At 37.1% G+C, this 17,559-nt stretch overlaps 1 protein-coding gene across 1 annotated transcript in view; it reads right to left on the minus strand.

The window, feature by feature from the left end:
• THSD7B (thrombospondin type 1 domain containing 7B) overlaps positions 1–17,559 on the minus strand; it is a 1,055,806-nt gene that overhangs the window by 293,287 nt on the left and 744,960 nt on the right. The window contains exon 13 of the mRNA XM_069574436.1: positions 14,163–14,357. Coding sequence (XP_069430537.1) covers positions 14,163–14,357 — 195 coding nt within the window. The remainder of the gene's footprint in view (positions 1–14,162; positions 14,358–17,559) is intronic.

Genomic DNA, 17,559 nt, shown 5'->3' on the forward strand with positions numbered 1-17,559 from the left:
AGTGAGGTCGCTCAGTCATATCCAACTCTTAGCGACCCCATGGACTGCAGCCCACCAGGCTCCTCTGTCCATAGGATTTTCCAGGCAAGAGTACTGGAGTGGGGTGCCATTGCCTTCTCCGGAAACTCTTATCTAGACCATCTCTAATTTCTAAAATTGAAAAAAAAAGGGGGGAGGGGGCGGTCAGCTTTTATCCAAGAGTAAACTCCAAGAATAAACTCATTGCAACAGTTATTATAAACTACTGAGTTTTATATTGTAATACCAGATTCATGTCTTAAGTTTTAAAATGAAGCTGTGAGAACTCTGATTATATGTCTATGTATATATTATAGAATATCATATGTTTCTACCTTTGGTGAGGTGTTATAAAAATTAAACTGTAAAAGAGACCTATTTAATTGGCTTAAATATAATGAAGTGCTTCAAGAAATTCTCAGAAATACAAATTAACCCAGTTTCTTTTAAGATCACATGATTGAGGATTAATCATTATCCAATGAAAACAAGCTTATTGGTTTAACTGAAAAACCAACAGCATGACAACACTACATGTGAAAATGTTATTGTATCTATGTTTACTGAATGTCAAAAAAGATCATATTACCACTAACAAAATTTGTCAGCATGAAAAATGATATTTTCATAAAATTCAATGCAAGCATGGTAGGATATTTTTAGGTGAATACTAAGAACGATTATGTCTTATTCTATTTCTACTTAAAAACAGTTTCTCTAAATCTTCTGGTAACTTGAAACTTAAGAATTTTACTAAGTTAAATGATAGGGATTGATCAACTGTCTAGATTATTTTCAAATAAAATACAGGAAAATTTATACTTGCTTAGCAATTAAAATCTCAAATTTCATATTCTTACCAAAAAAATAAAGATGTTTGGTTCACTGGGTACATATCTTGTACCACATGGAGAAAAAATTACATTGTGGAAAAATGTGTGTTTCTAGAGGTAACAGAATCAGAGAAGACAATGGCACCCCACTCCAGTACTCTTGCCTGGAAAATCGCATGGATGGAGCCTGGTAGGCTGCAGTCCATGGGGTTGCAAAGAGTCGGACATGACTGAGTGACTTCACTTTCACTTTTCTCTTTCATGCATTGGAGAAGGAAATGGAAACCCACTCCAGTGTTCTTGCCTGGAGAATCCCAGGGATGGGGGAGCCTGGTGGGCTGCCATCTATGGGGTTGCACAGAGTCGGACACGACTGAAGTGACTTAGCAGCAGAGGTAGTGGAATATGTTCATAAGTTTGCCAATCAGGCATGCTAATGTGATAGTTCACAACTGTTTTCTCTTGGTTTTCACTAAAGATGGAGTTCTTAAGGTTTGAAAATTATGATTAATATATGAAATTAGAACCACTAAAATAAAGAAAATGTTTTCATATGCAAAATAACTTTTAAAAGGGTCAATAGAAAGGAAATGCATTCTATTACGGGAAAACAAAGTAATTATTTTCAAAAGAGAGTCTAAGAGAAAAATAAAAAAGGGAACTCAAAGGATAAAATCTAAAACAAAAAAGGCAAATTATAGGCTTATGGAAAAGAAACCTTGAGAAAGAATTCGATGTATGATCAAGGCTGGCTAAGATTAACATGAACTTAATTGGTTGAAAGAATTCTAATATTAAAAATAAATTTTTGCAAAACTAGAATTTGAATCTCTCTGTTATGACCTCTTGCTAATGTTGGCATTTCTCAGAGAGCCCCGGAAAAATCAAAGAAAAATTAAAAAAACACAGAAAGTTATTAAACTATTTAGGTTTACTTGATATATTTAATTATATGATTAACATTATTAAATGAATGATGATGAATTTTAGGTAATATTGTACGAATAAACATTGTTAATATAAATATTCTAGAGTTTACATGAAATTGCTAAATTTTAGTTGTCCTATGTTATCATTTATAGTCCAAATTATCTTAAAATGGAATAGAAATAGCCAAATTTCTTTGTCAATAGTAATCAGATCCTTAAAGATGCCATTTTAAAAGTCTTTTGCCATTTACAGTTATTTTATTCTGTTACCTTTATTAAAATTCTTCATCTTCAAGAAGATTCATAGAAAGGGCTGTTATGGGGACAATTACAGGGTTTTTTAATTAATTTATTTTTTACTGAAGGATAATTGCTTACAGACAATTACAGGTTTTTGACAACTTTCAGATTATACTACTGAACTGGGTAAGAAATTAAGGAATTCTAATGAATAATCTGATGACTTCATAAAATTGTTAACAGGAAGGCAACAAAATTAATTGCATAGGACTGAATGAACAGATGATAGGGTTATCACTTTTTAGACTATTTTTTCTCTTTAGACTTTTTGTCTAAAATATTACTGCTTAGCTTTGTTTTCTAGATATAAGGAAATATTTCTTGTATAATGACTAACAATCATTTGATAAATTATAACTTTGTAAGTAGAAGTGAAACATTTATCTTGTTTTTCCTACCTGATCCCTCCAGAATTGGATACTTTTTATTCTTATTTTCATGGAAATAAAGTTATTTGCATAAGTTCAAGAAAAATCTGTTCTCCTTTTAACAGGGCACAATGGAAACATTGGTTATGTTATCATAGCTTTGACTGGAATGTTGTGTTTCAGAATAAACATAGAATCAGATATAACCAGTCAGCTTTAAAAAACTAATATAAACTTTGTGCGTCTGTGCTTGCTCTGTTGTGCTCATGTCCATACCCTACTCTTAAGGATCCAGTGGACTGTAGTGTGCTAGGCTCCTCTGTCTATGGGATTATCCTGGCAAGAATATTGGAGTAGGTTGCTATTTTCTCCTCCAAGGGATCTTCCTGACCCAGTAATCCAGCCTGTGTCTTATGAGCCTCTAGCTTTGTCGCAGAAAAATTCTTTACCACTGAGCCACGTGGGAAATCCCAAGAAAGACTTTATGAAGCCATCAAACCCCTTAGAATGACAGCCTACTCCCTTATTTTCAGGGTTCTTGGCAACCTTGGTTGGTGGCTCAGAAGGTAAAGTGTCTGTCTGCAATGCAGGAGATTTGTATTCGATCCCCGAGTCGGGAAGATCTCCTGGAGAAGGAAATGGCAACCCACTCCAGTATTCTTGCCTGGAAAATCCCATGAGTGGAGGAGCCCAGTGGGCTACAGTCCATGGGGTCACAGAGTTGGATCTGACTTAGCAACTAACACTTTCTTTTCTTTCAGCAACCTTATCAGGTGAATAAGAAAGAACTCTCAAGCTATCTGGGGGACTTGAGAAGAGAGGAATTCATCCAAATCTATAGGTATCATAGGTAAATCTGATGGCAAGTGCTAGGCATAATTTTCCTGGCTTTGAGAAGTCTTATAAACTTTAGTCTGGGACTGTTTATAAGTTAAAAAAAAATGCAACCAAATTTAAAGAGCCTATATAAACAATTGCTATTCTTGGTATACACTTATATAAATAATCAGGCCAAATTTATTGAACTCAGACTTACTAAATTAGTCTTAGTTTGGCTGTATTTGGTGGAAATGAGGATAATTTTATAGAAAAAAAATGTTTCCGTAATATACCTTTATAGTCCTAGATGGCTTCTGTTGATATATTATATTGTCACAAAAGTTTAAATGAATTGTTAAAAGGACATTTTAAACTTGTTTCTGAAGTTTATCACAGTAATCTGTCTTTGAATAAGGATCAGATACCCCATGAACTACATTCTGGAGAATATATACTGGAAAAATATATCATTTAAAGGACTCTCCCCCGGCCTAGATGGAAAGAACCTTATCAGCTACTCTTAGCTTGTTTATGCACAATAAGACTAAAGGGAATTGACTCTTAGACTCGTATTTCCCACTTTAAAAAGGCCCCTGAACCAGACTTGTCTATAGAGAAGATTGCTAACCTCAAACTCACCTTGACACCAATGCTCAAACAGAAGAAAAACAACATTCACAATAGGAAGAGAAGATGAGGGCATCAGAAGCAGATATTTATTCCAAAGTACCAGAGCAGATCTTGATTTCTTGGGACTTCTACATAGGAATCAAATGTTTTTCTAACGCAGCCACAATCCTATGAAAAATTTTAAAAATCTAATGTTTTGATCTATGGTCAATTATCTATGTCCAGTACTTCTAGTTCACCTTGGTAGATTTCTAATGCTCTGGATGGTCCCTTTGAAAATTTTAACATAAATATGAATTTTCTATCAAAGTTATTCAAGCTCAATCAGAACAATAAGCTAAATTTCACTAGATAACCATAATTTCCCACTTATCAGGAGGGGCCTTTCTTCAGCTATGGACTGGATTTATATGGCAACAGTCACTTAAGAGCAATGACCTAATTGGACTTGTTAATAGAACACATTTAATCACCCACATTAAAAACAAAAAAGAAAATCAGATTTCTGCCTTAAACAGTCTATTCCCTAGTCTTGGTGATCTCTTAAGAACTAGTTTGATGCTGGCCGTTCACTGCATGAATCTCCATTGTGACTTTATTATTACTTTTGGTAATGTAACATGTATTCTGCTTATCCTATGAGATGGTTTCTTCTTGTGTTACCCAATTCAAAGCTGAGTCTTTGACCAAAGTAATGATTACTAAGAGACTTGAAGGGACTGACTCAATATTCAGTTCTATATAGAATTAAAATGATTATAATAGTGGTATAGTAGATGTAAGAAGAAACAACAAGGGAGAATCATTTCCTGGACCATACAGACTAGTAAGACAGGTAGTCCAGAGCCATTTAGGGGTTACCATTAAAAGGACCTAGTCATAGCACACTGGATTGTTTATCAATGAAATCTGACCTTGACATAGGAATGAACATTGCTAAGGCTATGGGACATGAAATGCCTCCCCAACTTTGAATTTATGACCAAAAGGGGGGCACTCAAGCAGAACAAGAACAAAGACGATCCCACTCTCCACTCAAGTCCGAAAAGATTAATCCACTAGAGTCCTTGACTGATTCAGTACACTCTATGCTTTCAACAGAGGACGTTAAAGAAAATAGAGAGAGACCGTGTGCTTTGGACAATCAGAGCCATGGATAGTTACATGTACTTCAGGAAGAATTTTAGTAAACTTCACTTCTTGCATATTCCCATATATAGATAAGAACACTATGATCATAAACTTGAGACTTCTATTCTCTGTAACTAGTAGTTTTCACCAAGAGGTAGGCTGTATCGTATTCTAAAACAGAAAAAAATCACATATAAACTAGCCTATTCCTCTACCTCCTAAAAGCAGTTTCTCAGAGCTACTTGAGAGGCTGTCTCCAGGGCGGTAGTCCCCAGTTAAGGCCATGAATACACCTTAACTCTCACATTGTGCATTTTTCTTTCAATTGACACTACTATGTAATCCATTTGACTGATTTTTTTAAACAGTTTGTGTATTTCATGAAATTGGCCAGTTGTTTAGGTAATCTAGGTACTGCGACATACAAAGATCAATTAGCTAGGCAAAAGCTAAAAGCTTAGCATTTAATGATTTAGAAAATGAAGTCTAGGTGGTTGTTTTTTTTTAGTTTTTGTTTTTTTGTTTTTTTTTTTTTTGGTGGGTGTGAGTAATTTTTAGGATAGAGTATAATGGTTTTTCAAGATTTACCTTAAAAGTATATGTTAAATAAAAGTCATTAAAGTTCTGACAATTGATAACACAAACTTACTGGCTGTAAAATAAATAAATGTCCTAGGATTTTCAATTATTTCATTCTCAATTTACTGGTACCTTCAAAAGGAAGAAAAAATTGGCCACAAATTAAAAATTTTCTTTCCCTCTCAAGGAAATTCTTTCTCATCTCAAATATATGGACAGAGCTGTTAAGATAATGGCTTCTGAAACATTACACATGAACATGTAAACCAAGTTCCCCTAAACTGTCCCTTAACACGGGATTATTCCTGCCACATATAGACTATCCCACTATATTCTTAGAGGATAAAAAATCTATTTTACCTTAGAAGCAGAAGATATGTTTTATGCTGCATAAATTTATATATGAACACTTATTGTAGACAAAATATCAAAGTATAACATGCATTTAATGTTTCTCTTTGTGACTGAATATTTCACCTTACTTACAGATGGGTTCCTGCTCTGCATGGAAATCAGAAATACTTTTAAGGACTCTCATGGATTTTGTCAATCCATTAGAGTAAATTAAATCTAAAATAATCATGTATCTAATGCATACAAACAAAGGGGAGTCTTGAAACCAAGAGAATTAGCACTTGAGTTGCTCATGAGAACAAATGGTCATCTCTGCTTAATTCTTCAATGTCAATACCAATATTATTAACCTAATTATTATTCTGGTATTTTTCTTGGTTCTCATTTCTTTTATTAAGCTTTTTTTGCCTATATGAAAAAACCTACAATGAGAAGTTCTGGAATATTTATCTAGATAAGAAGTTAGATATATTACAATGTCAATTATTTGTATATTATCATGAAAACTGCTCTAAGACTTTGATTAAACTACTTATGATTTTAGTTTCCATTAAATTTCAAAGAAGTAAACTGAACCAATATGATCATATACCACAAAAGGAGAATCTATGTATGTATATATCTATACGTGGGCTTCCCAGGTGGTACTCAGTTCAGTTCAGTCACTCAGTTGTGTCCGACTCTTTTTGACCCCATGGACTGCAGCATGCCAGGTTTCCCTGTCCATCACCAACTCTCAGAGCTTACTCAAACATCGAGTCAGTGATGTCATCCAACCATCTCATCCTCTGTCATCCTGTTCTCTTCCTGCTCTCAATCTTTCCTAGCATCAGGGTATTTTCTAGTGAGTCAAGTTCTTCACATTAAGTGGCCAAAGTAATGGGAGTTTCAGCTTCAACATCAGTCCTTCCAATGAATATTCAGGACTGATTTATTTAGGATAGACTAGTTGGATCGCTGTGCAGTCCAAGGGACTCTCAAGAGTCTTCTCCAACACCACAGTTCAAAAGCATCGATTCTTCAGTGCTCAGCTTTCTTTATAGTGCAGTTCTCACATCCTCACACGACCACTGGAAAAACCATAGCCTTGACTAGATGGAACTTTGTTGGCAAAGTAATGTCTCTGCTTTTTAATATGCTGTCTAGTTTGGTCATAGCTTTTCTTCCACAAGTAGCATCTTTTAATTTCATGGCTGCAGTCACCATCTGCAGTGATTTTGGAGCCCAGGAAAATGAAGTCTGTCACCATTTCCATTGTTTCCCCATCTGTTTGCCATGAAATGATTGGACTGGATGCCATTATCTTAGTTTTCTGAATGTTGAGTTAAAGTCAACTTTTTCACTCTCCTCTTTCACTTTCATCAAGAAGCTCTTTAGTTCTTCAATTTCTGCAATAACAGTGGTGTCATCTGCATATCTGAGGTCATTGATATTTCTCCAGGCAATCTTGATTCCAGCTTGTGCTTCATCCAACCAGGCATTTTGCATGAAGTACTCTGCATATAAGTTAAATAAGCAGGGTGACAATATGCAGGTTTGATACACTCCTTTCCTGATTTGGAACCATTCTGTTGTTCCATGCCCAGTTCTAAACATTGCTTCTTTTTTTTTTTTAATTTTTTAAATCAAACACTTTATTTCCACATAACAAGCGCAAAAAACTCCCAAACACTTTAACAATACAATTAACGCAGTTATGAAGTCAATTATATACTACTCAAAGCCCCAAAAGGTCAATCAGCTTAACGTTCCAAACATTTCCAGACGTGGTTTTTCAAAGCTACCTTTGGTTTTTGGAAAAACCAGTATGGAAGTCAATATACATTGAATGCATTGAACAACATTTGCTTATATTAAGGTGTCCAACAACATTAGCTTACACCTGGCAAGCTGGAGCATGATCTGAAGTCATACGCTGAAATACATACACAGGTTCTGCCCCCGAAGCTCCTGCGGTGAGGAGCGAGGGCCGTGAAGGGGGAAGAAAAAGGCCAGTCCAGGCTGTGGCATTTCTCATTTTGTAACAGAGGTATGAGAGTTAACACTAAGAACAATGTCAAGTCATTAAGCTTCATGTTCCAAATGGTCTCTTGCTGAGGCTTGAGATGGGCACAAATGGTGGGGAAGATGAAGTCACAGGAGAGTTTGAGCAACAAGATCCCAAAGATGCTCAGAGAGGGTAGGAAGGAGCAAGCAACAGTTTCCCATTGTTCTCACATTATTTCAGGGTGAAAGTGTGAATAAGTTCGGATAAAATGTTCAAATATTTGCTTAGATTTTTTTTTTTTACTTGGTTGCTCTATGAGAACCCTCATACATAGCAACTTTGAAACTTTCGTTATAAAAAAGAGCGTACAAATAAATTCACAAAAAAGAGACAGTTAATGCTGAGCAGCCAAAAAGTCATGGTTTATTATATCTGAAGAAAGTTCATAATTCAAACACAACCAGACTGTACATTTTACAATCACATTCTATTTGTAAACAGTTAAAAGCCACTGACTTCTTTTGCATCTTAGGACACAAACAGTTAGAATCAAGGCAATGAAATGATGGCAAATTCTGTACTGTTAAAATTTTTACCCTTGTTTAGTCTCTCTTCTTTGACTAAGCAAGCATTATAATACCATTTGTGGGCAAAAAAAGGGGGGTGGGGAGAAAGAAATTTTAAAAATGGTGTATAACTCGTTAGTTTGCAACAACATTTAAAATTTTCTTTATACAACGAACAATTCTGTAAGCCCAATATCTTGGTTACAGTATGCATAGTTACTGATTTCGGCTTTAAGGTACAACAGTTAAACATTAACACAGTCACGAGAGAGCGGAAACAGAGAGCCACTTGATGGGATTACAAAAAATTATTACCTATTGATTATTAGCAAACCATCATCACTCACTAATAAAAAGACAGCATCTGAAAAGTCTCTGCACATGTGTGTACTGGGGAACACTACTATTCTTGCTGAGTTTGCCAGTGAAGAGGAGATCAGTCGTTTCTTTGCACAAAGTCAGTCTCTGACCCCTTCTCCCAGCTGGCAGTCTCTCGGGTCCAGCCAGAGCCGGCTGGGCTCCCTCGACTGTTCCCACTCATTCTCCAGCCGGACCGATCTCAATCACTGGAATGGTGCTGGGCTGTCGGGAACTAACTGTGGAGACCTTCATGGCACTTCCCTCTGGGGGACCCCACATTATTCCACAAACCTGTGGGGTCCTCCCAGCAGCAGCGACCCCCGGGGAATTAGCAGCCCATCCCCCATTAATGCTTTTCTTTCTGTTGACCACCTGGGTGGGGGTGGAGAGTCCATGTAACAGTGTAGACTAGACTCACGAACTTCGACCTCAAGCCTCGAGAGAAAGGAGCACTAAGTTGGGCTCGCCGCCTGCAGCCAGGGGCCACCTGTGGGAACAGCTATTCTCTGCACATTCTCCACTTTGTTTTCCCTGAAACATATCAGTTTGAATACTTGAATCATGCAGGCCAATATTATAATGTGAAAAGGTATCTATCTATTTACACTCCCAAATAGCGCCATACATGCTAAACCGTATAGAATGAGCTCACTTGTGTATACTCATCATGTTTAGCCTTTGAGTTCTCTTTTTTTCCCGTTCCTACCCCTCCCCCCATTCATTCTTTTTCTCTTCTTTTTGCAAACAAGTTTTTTGGGCTGATAATGTATGAGCTTTTAACTTTGCACTGAAGGGTGTTCTCTCCGTCTACTCGGCAATATGGGGAGGGCAGCTGTTCCAGTGTAAATGTTTACTCAAGGATGTTCTTAAGGTGTGCGCTCTCTACTATGCCTTGATGTTTGCCTACCTTATTGTGGTATCGTGGAGTTTAAAAGATCAAGTTATGATACTGACTTAGGACTATAAATGAAAGTATTGCACCAGTTTTTTCATGTTATAAAACTAAAGAATTTCACTCTGCAGTTTGAAAAACTGTGGCCACAGCTGTGACTTGCAGCCCACCTGCCACCCAGGACGGGCCCTGCACTTTGAATAGGCTTTCCATTTTGTTTTGAAGGTTCCCACGTTGAGCCTTCTTGTTTACAGATTTTTTTGTTTGTTTTTTGAGAAAAAAAAAATGTTTACTCTTCCATCATTTAAAAAAAAATTAAAAGACAAAAAAAAAATGGAGGATGATTTAAAAGATGCTTTCTATCTCTGGGAAAAAGGAGCAGCATTTGGCCATGTTCTTTTGTTTTTCTATTCTGTCCTAAATCAAAGAGCATGGTTCTCAGGAAAACCAGTTCCCCAGTTTAAAAAAACAAAAAAATAAAAAAAAAACTCCTTGTAGTTTCTTACAGGAAAAAAGAAAAACCCCAACTTTTAGCACTGATACTACATATTGCTCTGTTTAAGAATTTTCTCTGCCAAAAAAAAAAAAAAGAAAAAAACAAAAAAATGCTTAAAGCTGGAGTTTGAGATAAACATTGCTTCTTGATCTGCATACTGATTTTTCAGGAAGCAGGTCAGGTGGTCTGGTATTTCCATCTCTTGAAGAATTTTCCACATTTTGTTGTGATCCACACAGTCAAAGGCTTTGGCATAGTCATTAAGCGAAAGTAGATTTTTTTTTTCTGGAACTCTCTTGGTTTTTTTTTGTTTTTTGTTTTGATGATCCAACAGATGATGGTAATTTGGTCTCTGGTTCCTCTGAATTTTCTAAATTCAACTTGAACATCTGGAAAATCATGGTTCATGTACTGTTGAAGTCTGGCTTGGAGAATTTTGAGCATTACTTTGCTAGTGTATCAGATGAGTACAATTGTGTGGTAATTTGAACTTTTTTGGACTTGGCTTTCTTTGTGATTGGAATGAAAACTGACCTTTTCCAGTCCTGTGGACACTGCTGAGTTCTCCAAATTTGCTGGCATATCGAGTGCAGCACTTTCACAGCATCATCTTTTAGGAGTTGAAATAGCTCAACTGGAATTCCATCACCTCCACTAGCTTTGTTCGTATTGACCTGCCTTCACATTCCAGGATATCTGGTTCTAGGTGAGTGATGACACCATCATGGTTATCTGGGTCATGAGGATCTTTTTTGTACAGTTATTCTGTGTATTCTTCTATCTCTTCTTAATATCTTCTGCTTCTGTTAGGTCTATACCATGTCTGTCCTTTATTGAGCCCATCTTTGTATGAAATATTGCCTTGGTATCTCTAATTTTCTTGAAGAGATCTCAAGTCTTCTCCAGTCTATTGTTTTGCTCTATTTCTTGGCATTGATCACAGAAGAATGCTTTCTTATGTCTCCTTGCTATTCTTTGGAACTCTGCATTCAAATGTGTATATCTTTCCTTTTCTCCTTTGCCTTTAGCTTCTCTTCTTTTCACAGCTATTTGTAAGACCTCCTCAGATAGCCATTTTGCCTTTTCATAATTTTTTTTTGGGGGATGGTTTTGATCACCATCTCCTGTAACAATGTTACAAACATCCATCCATAGTTCTTTAGGCACTCTATCAGATATAGGCCCTTTGAATCTGTTTGTCACTTCCACTGTATAATCATAAGGGATTTGATTTAGGTCATACCTGGTCTGGTGACTTTCCCTACCTTCTTCAATTTAAGTCTGAATTTGACAATAAGGAGTTCATGATCTGAGCTACAGTCAGCTCCTGGTCTTGTTTTTTGCTGACTTGTATAGAGCTTCTCCATCTTTGGCTGCAAAGGATATAATCAATCTGATTTCAGTATTGACCATCTGGTGATGTTGATGTGTAGAACCCTTCTCTTGTGCTAATGGATGAGGGTGCTTGCTCTAACAAGTGTGTTCTCTTGGCAAAACTCTATTAGCCTTTGCCCTGCTTCCTTTTGTACTCCACAGACAAATTTGACTCTTACTTCATGTATCTCTTGACTTCCTACTTTTGCATTTTCCAGTCCCCTATAATGAAAAGGACATCTTTTTTGGGTATTAGTTCTAAAAGGTCTTATAGGTCTTCATAGAACCATTCAATTTCAGCTTCTTCAGCATTACTGGTAGGGGCATAGGCTTGGGTTACTGTGATACTGAATGGTTTGCCTTGAAAATGAACAGAGATCATTCTGTCATTTTTGAGAGTGCATCCATCCAAGTATTGCATTTTGGACTCTTTTGTTGACTATGATGGCTACTCCATTTCTTCTGAGGCATTCTTGCCCACAATAGTAGATACAATTGTCATCTGAGTTAAATTCACCCTTTCCAGTCCATTTTAGTTCACTGATGCCTAAAATGTCAATTTTCACTCTTGCCATCTCCTGTTTGACCACTTTCAATTTGCCTTGATTCATGGACCTAACATTACAGGTTCCTAGTCAATATTCCTCTTTACCCCATTGGACTTTACTTACATTACCAGTCATATCCACAACTGGGTGTTGTTTCTGCTTTGGCTCTATCCCTTCATTCTTTCTGGAGTTATTTCTCCACTGATCTCTAGTAGCATAGTGGGAACCTATAGACCTGGGCAGTTCATCTTTTAGTGTCCTATCTTTTTGCATTTTTATACTGTTCATGGAGTTCTCAAGGGAAGAATACTGAAGTGGTTTGCCATTCCCTTCTCCAACGAACCATATTTTGTCAGAATTCTCCATCATGACCCATCTGTCTCAGGTGGCCCTACACGGCACGGCTTATAGTTTTATTGAGTAAGACAAGGCTGTGGTCCATGTGATCAGTTTGGTTAGTTTTCTTTGATTGTGGTTTTCTGTCTGTCTGCCTTCTGATGCATGGGGATAGGGGGCTTATGGAAGCTTCCTGATGGGAGAGACTGACTGAAGGGGAAACTGGGTCTTTTTCTGATGGGCAGGGCCACGCTCAGTAAATCTTTAATCCAATTTTCTGTTGATGGGTAGGGCTGTGTTCCTTCCCTGTTGTTTGATCTGAGGCCAAACTATGGTGGAGGTAACGACACAAGGTTTTTTTTTGTGTGTGTGCCCTCCAAGAGTCTGTTTCCCCAGTCCTGTGTAAGTTCTGGCACCTCTATGGTGGGGTTAATGGTGACCTCTTCCAAGAGGGCTTATGCCATACCCAAGTCTGCTACACTCAGAGCTCCTGCCCCTGTGGCAGCCCATTGATGATTCACTCCTCCGCAGGAGATACTCAACACAGTTCCAGCTCAGTCTCTGTGACGTCTCTGGGTCCTGGTGCACACAAGGTTTATGAGCCCTCCAAGCATCTCTGGTGGGTATAGGGTTTGATTCCAAATGTGATTTTTCTGCTCCTACCATTTTTCTGGGGCTTCTCCTTTGCCCTTGGATATGGGGTATCTTTTTATGGTGGGATCCAATAGTCTCTTGTCGATTTGGCAGTGGTAAAGAATCTGCCTGCCAATTCAGGAGACAGAAGAAGTGTTGGTTCAACCTCTGGGTCAGGAAGATCCTCTGGAGAAGGGCATGGCAACCCACTCCCATATTGCTGCCTGGAGAATTCCTCGGAAAGAGGAGCCTGGTGGGCTACACTCCATAGGGTCACAAAGAGTTGTACAATACTGAAACAACATAGCACACACACACAAAAGCAGAATCTATGTATATAATCCATTTTTGCCTTCCGCTGCTAAAGTTTTGAAATATCAAGTTACTTGTTAGGTTATGGTAAAGACCCTGATACTGGGAAAGACTGAAGGCAGTGGGAGAAGGGGACAACAGAGGATGAGATGGTTGGATGGCATCACTGACTCAGTGGACATGTGTTTGAGCAAACTCTGGGAAATAGTGAAGGACAGGGACACCTGGCATGCTGCAGTCCATGGGGTCGCAAAGAGTAGGACACGGTTGAGCAACTGAACCTATCAATACTGTAATGGCAAAAGACAATGATATAGGTGAGGTCTGTCTTTGATGCTTTTAACAAATCAGGTACTTCTTTCAAGCTTGCTGAGATCCTGGCCTGAAAAATACCAGAAACTCTGCCATTTACTGTTCTAAGGAAGTTGGTTGATATACTGCCATTTATCACTACAAAAATTATAAAGCTATATATAGAGGAACTTCATAGCTTTGGAATGGTTCATATCTTTCATTAACTTCACAAGTATTAATTGAGTACATATTGTGTGTCAATCATATGCCTAGGAGATACATAATGGCAGGGAGGGTGGGGGGAGATGATATAATTTCTCATCCTTCTGGAATGAACATTCTCCTCAGCAGGTTGAGGACAGCATCACCGGCTTGAAGCTAAAGAATAAAATGCACAACCTACCTGTGAGCTGTCGCCTTCTACTTCGAGTTGTTTCACAATTCGTGGAGCAGGGTGTAAACTTGGACCAAGCAGTGAAGGTGCAGTCATCACGACATGGGACTACACATTCTTGCATGAGGGGAGGCATGCCATTTATCTGCTTGAGGCATTCCGTCATTTCTGCTGATTGGTTATTATCAGAGATGCATAAGACAGCTAAAAAAAAAAAAAAAAAGGATGCTGTTGTTGCTATTTTAATTAAATCAAGCTGCTCCTGATTCTTGGACAAAATAGCAGAATTCCCCAATGTTTGAAAAATTTTGTTATCATTGTGCTTGCAAAAGGTGTTCAACATAGCTAACCTTATTTCTCTCTGGAAATTAAATGTTTATTGTTTCTAGTGGAGGTATTTGATAATTTAATTGGTTTTATTATTAATCCAAACCCTGCACTGACAGCAACCAAAATAATTGTTCAGTAATTTTCTATATGTCCTGCTTGTGAGCATTTGATCTCTAGAGATGATATAAAACTAGAAAACAGAATCTACAACAGAACAATACAAAGATGAAAAAGGACCAAACCATGAAAAAAATCATTTGCATTTTTCATAGATTTGATTTTTGTTAACTTGTTAAATAGCACTTATGTTTAAATAGTCCTATGTTTGTCAGTCAGTATTTTAAAACAAATTTCCCCTTCTACAAGTAAACCATTTTTCCCCCTTACTAACATTTCAGGATCAGTTAAATTTTTTAATCATTTTTTTCAAGTACAGGAATACTGTCTCCAGATAATCCCCATTACAGATATCTTACCAATTGCAGATAACTCTTCAATGCTTCTCACATACTTTTTCAACTGGAACTGTCTGCAGTCGTACCATGAACTTATTTCAAGGTAAAACATTTTTTTGATTTTGCTTAATTTTTGAGTCTTTAGACTAATGCCATTTGTATTCAACTATGAACAAATGATATTTTGTGCCTCTTTGATTCACTCTAATTATAGACTCAAAGGATATATCTTTACTTTCTAGACCAGCACGTCTCAAACTTGGCATCAGTGACATTTTAGGTTGGATAATTTCATTTTGTGGATACACAAGTTTGTCTTGCACATAGTAAGATACTTAGCAGCATTCTTGGCCTTAGCCAATTAGATGACAATAGCACACGTACACTCTTGGTTTTGAAAGCCAAAAATGACTTTACACATTGACATGTCCCCCTGGTTGACAACTACACTTCTCAACTGATTTCTAACCATGGATGTCTTTGAGAATATAGAGATTTGATGGTATAACTTCAAATCTACTCAACAGCATCTCTGGGAAAGAAGTCTGGAAATATTTTTGTCTCTAAGTGTCCCAGGTGGTTCTGATCCAGCCTGTCCAATGGCCACCTGCCTTTGGCATGATGTCTTTGGAAATGGTATGTGTTAATGGATATTTGCTGAGTTTAGTTAGCATCCTAAGAACAAATTGTTTAGGGTCACTTTTATTACAGCTCTTTAAAATCTACCAAATTAAAAGGAATAAAGAGACCACAACTTAGGAACACTGTTGTTAAGAACTGCTTATATAAACTTTTCTAGCACAGGTTAAGTATACGTAAGGACCTTCAGTTGTCCATTTCTCTTATATTCTGAATTTCTTTATCTGGAGCAGAACAAAAAACAAGTCAATCTGAATATCGTCTATTCATTTATCCATCCATTTATTTATTATTTATGAAGTGGTGAAAGCCAAATATATCTAATGCTTTAGGACCAAGGAATTAGCTAAAATAACAATGGCTGCACACACAATATGTCCCAGTTTGTACATCTGCTCTGAAGCAGGTGGGGCTATTCATTCATTTTGAATAGTTTTTATTCTTGTTTCTGTCCATATCCTAGGAACAAAATCCACTGCACATCAAGCCAGCATCACCTGCATTTTCTTTGTTGGGAATATTATAGCCATTAATGATGAATACAGTGCAAGATCTTTTCTCAAGTAGGGTACAAGCAAATTTTTACCACGCTAATTTTTTTTCCAAGATGACAATGTAATGAATAACATAAAAAGGAATTTTAAACACTTTGGAAAAATATTGCCATTTGAAAACTAAACCTCTACAAATATACAAATTAAGAGTTTTTCCAATGACAAAACATTTTAAAATACTTTCTAATTTCATTTAAATTTAAAATTTGAAAACTATACAGTAAACATTCAATGATATTTTTAAGTTCGGCAAGCTGTCTAAATTAGAGTACAAATGGATTTATGAATGTCTATATTCAACTATATTGGTTTCCCTGGTGGTTCAGTGATAAATAATTTGCCTGCCAATGCAGGAGGCATGGGTATGATCCCAGGGTGGGGAAGCTCTTCCACATAAGAAAATGGCAACCCACTTCAGTATTCTTGCCTGTGAAATCCCAAGGACAGAGGAGCCTGGCAGGCTATAGCCCATGGGGTCGCAGAGAGTCAGACACAACTGAGCACACACCTGCACATATAGTTCTGTGGGCACTACTAAGCGTGTATAAACTCCTTAAGTCAGAGATTTTTTGAGAACTAAATCACAGGCGGTAAGTAGATATACTTATCAAATTTGGGGCCTTTATTACTGACACCTTTTCCCATAATAGAAGTTACTTATATTGAGTCATTTGTTCATCCATCCATCTGCTTACTTGGTTATAAAATATAAGGAATTATGAATAATTATAAAAGCACTGTGTGTGTGTGCAAGAAAATACACATGTACATATAAATCTAGCTTTCAAGGACGCTACTGTAGTGGCAGTGCCAGGCACATACACAGATAACAGCAGCACGTTAATGCAGTTTCCCTAATGCCAATAACCAACTGGAAATCCTGGTACACAAGAGAAAAACAGGTACTTCAGTCTTGGATGAAAATGACATATAAGGCACAGGCAGGAAAGAAATGAGACTGGACCTGTGAGACATCTGCTATTTAGTCGAACTCGGAGTTCTGGAACTTTTGGATCATAGCACATCACTTGAAGGTCACAATCTAGAGAAACAATGTCTCTTTTGGTGTTTTCAAGTATTGAAAGCACTGTACTGTACTAGTGGGAAAGGTCTTTTCATCAGGCAAGGAAGAGATATTTACTATTGATCATCCCTGTCATATATTTTTACCCGAAATGAATCTTTTAAGAGGAACAGCAAATCAATGCTTAATTATATTTTATTAATTAAACTTGAAACATGGCTGTCTTTACTGGAGGAAAATTGTACTCCCAAGTAAAATTAGCTCAAATAGCTTTAGAGCAATCTTATTGTGTGTTGTTTGAGATTTAGCTGTCTTCAGCTTTGGATAGAAAGCTCTCAGACTGACTGCCTGGAACAACTGGGCACTCTCATTAAAGGAATGATGGAGAAGCAGGTGGGTGAGCT

Source organism: Ovis canadensis, chromosome 2 (assembly GCF_042477335.2).
Source record: "Ovis canadensis isolate MfBH-ARS-UI-01 breed Bighorn chromosome 2, ARS-UI_OviCan_v2, whole genome shotgun sequence".
Taxonomy (NCBI): domain Eukaryota; kingdom Metazoa; phylum Chordata; class Mammalia; order Artiodactyla; family Bovidae; genus Ovis; species Ovis canadensis.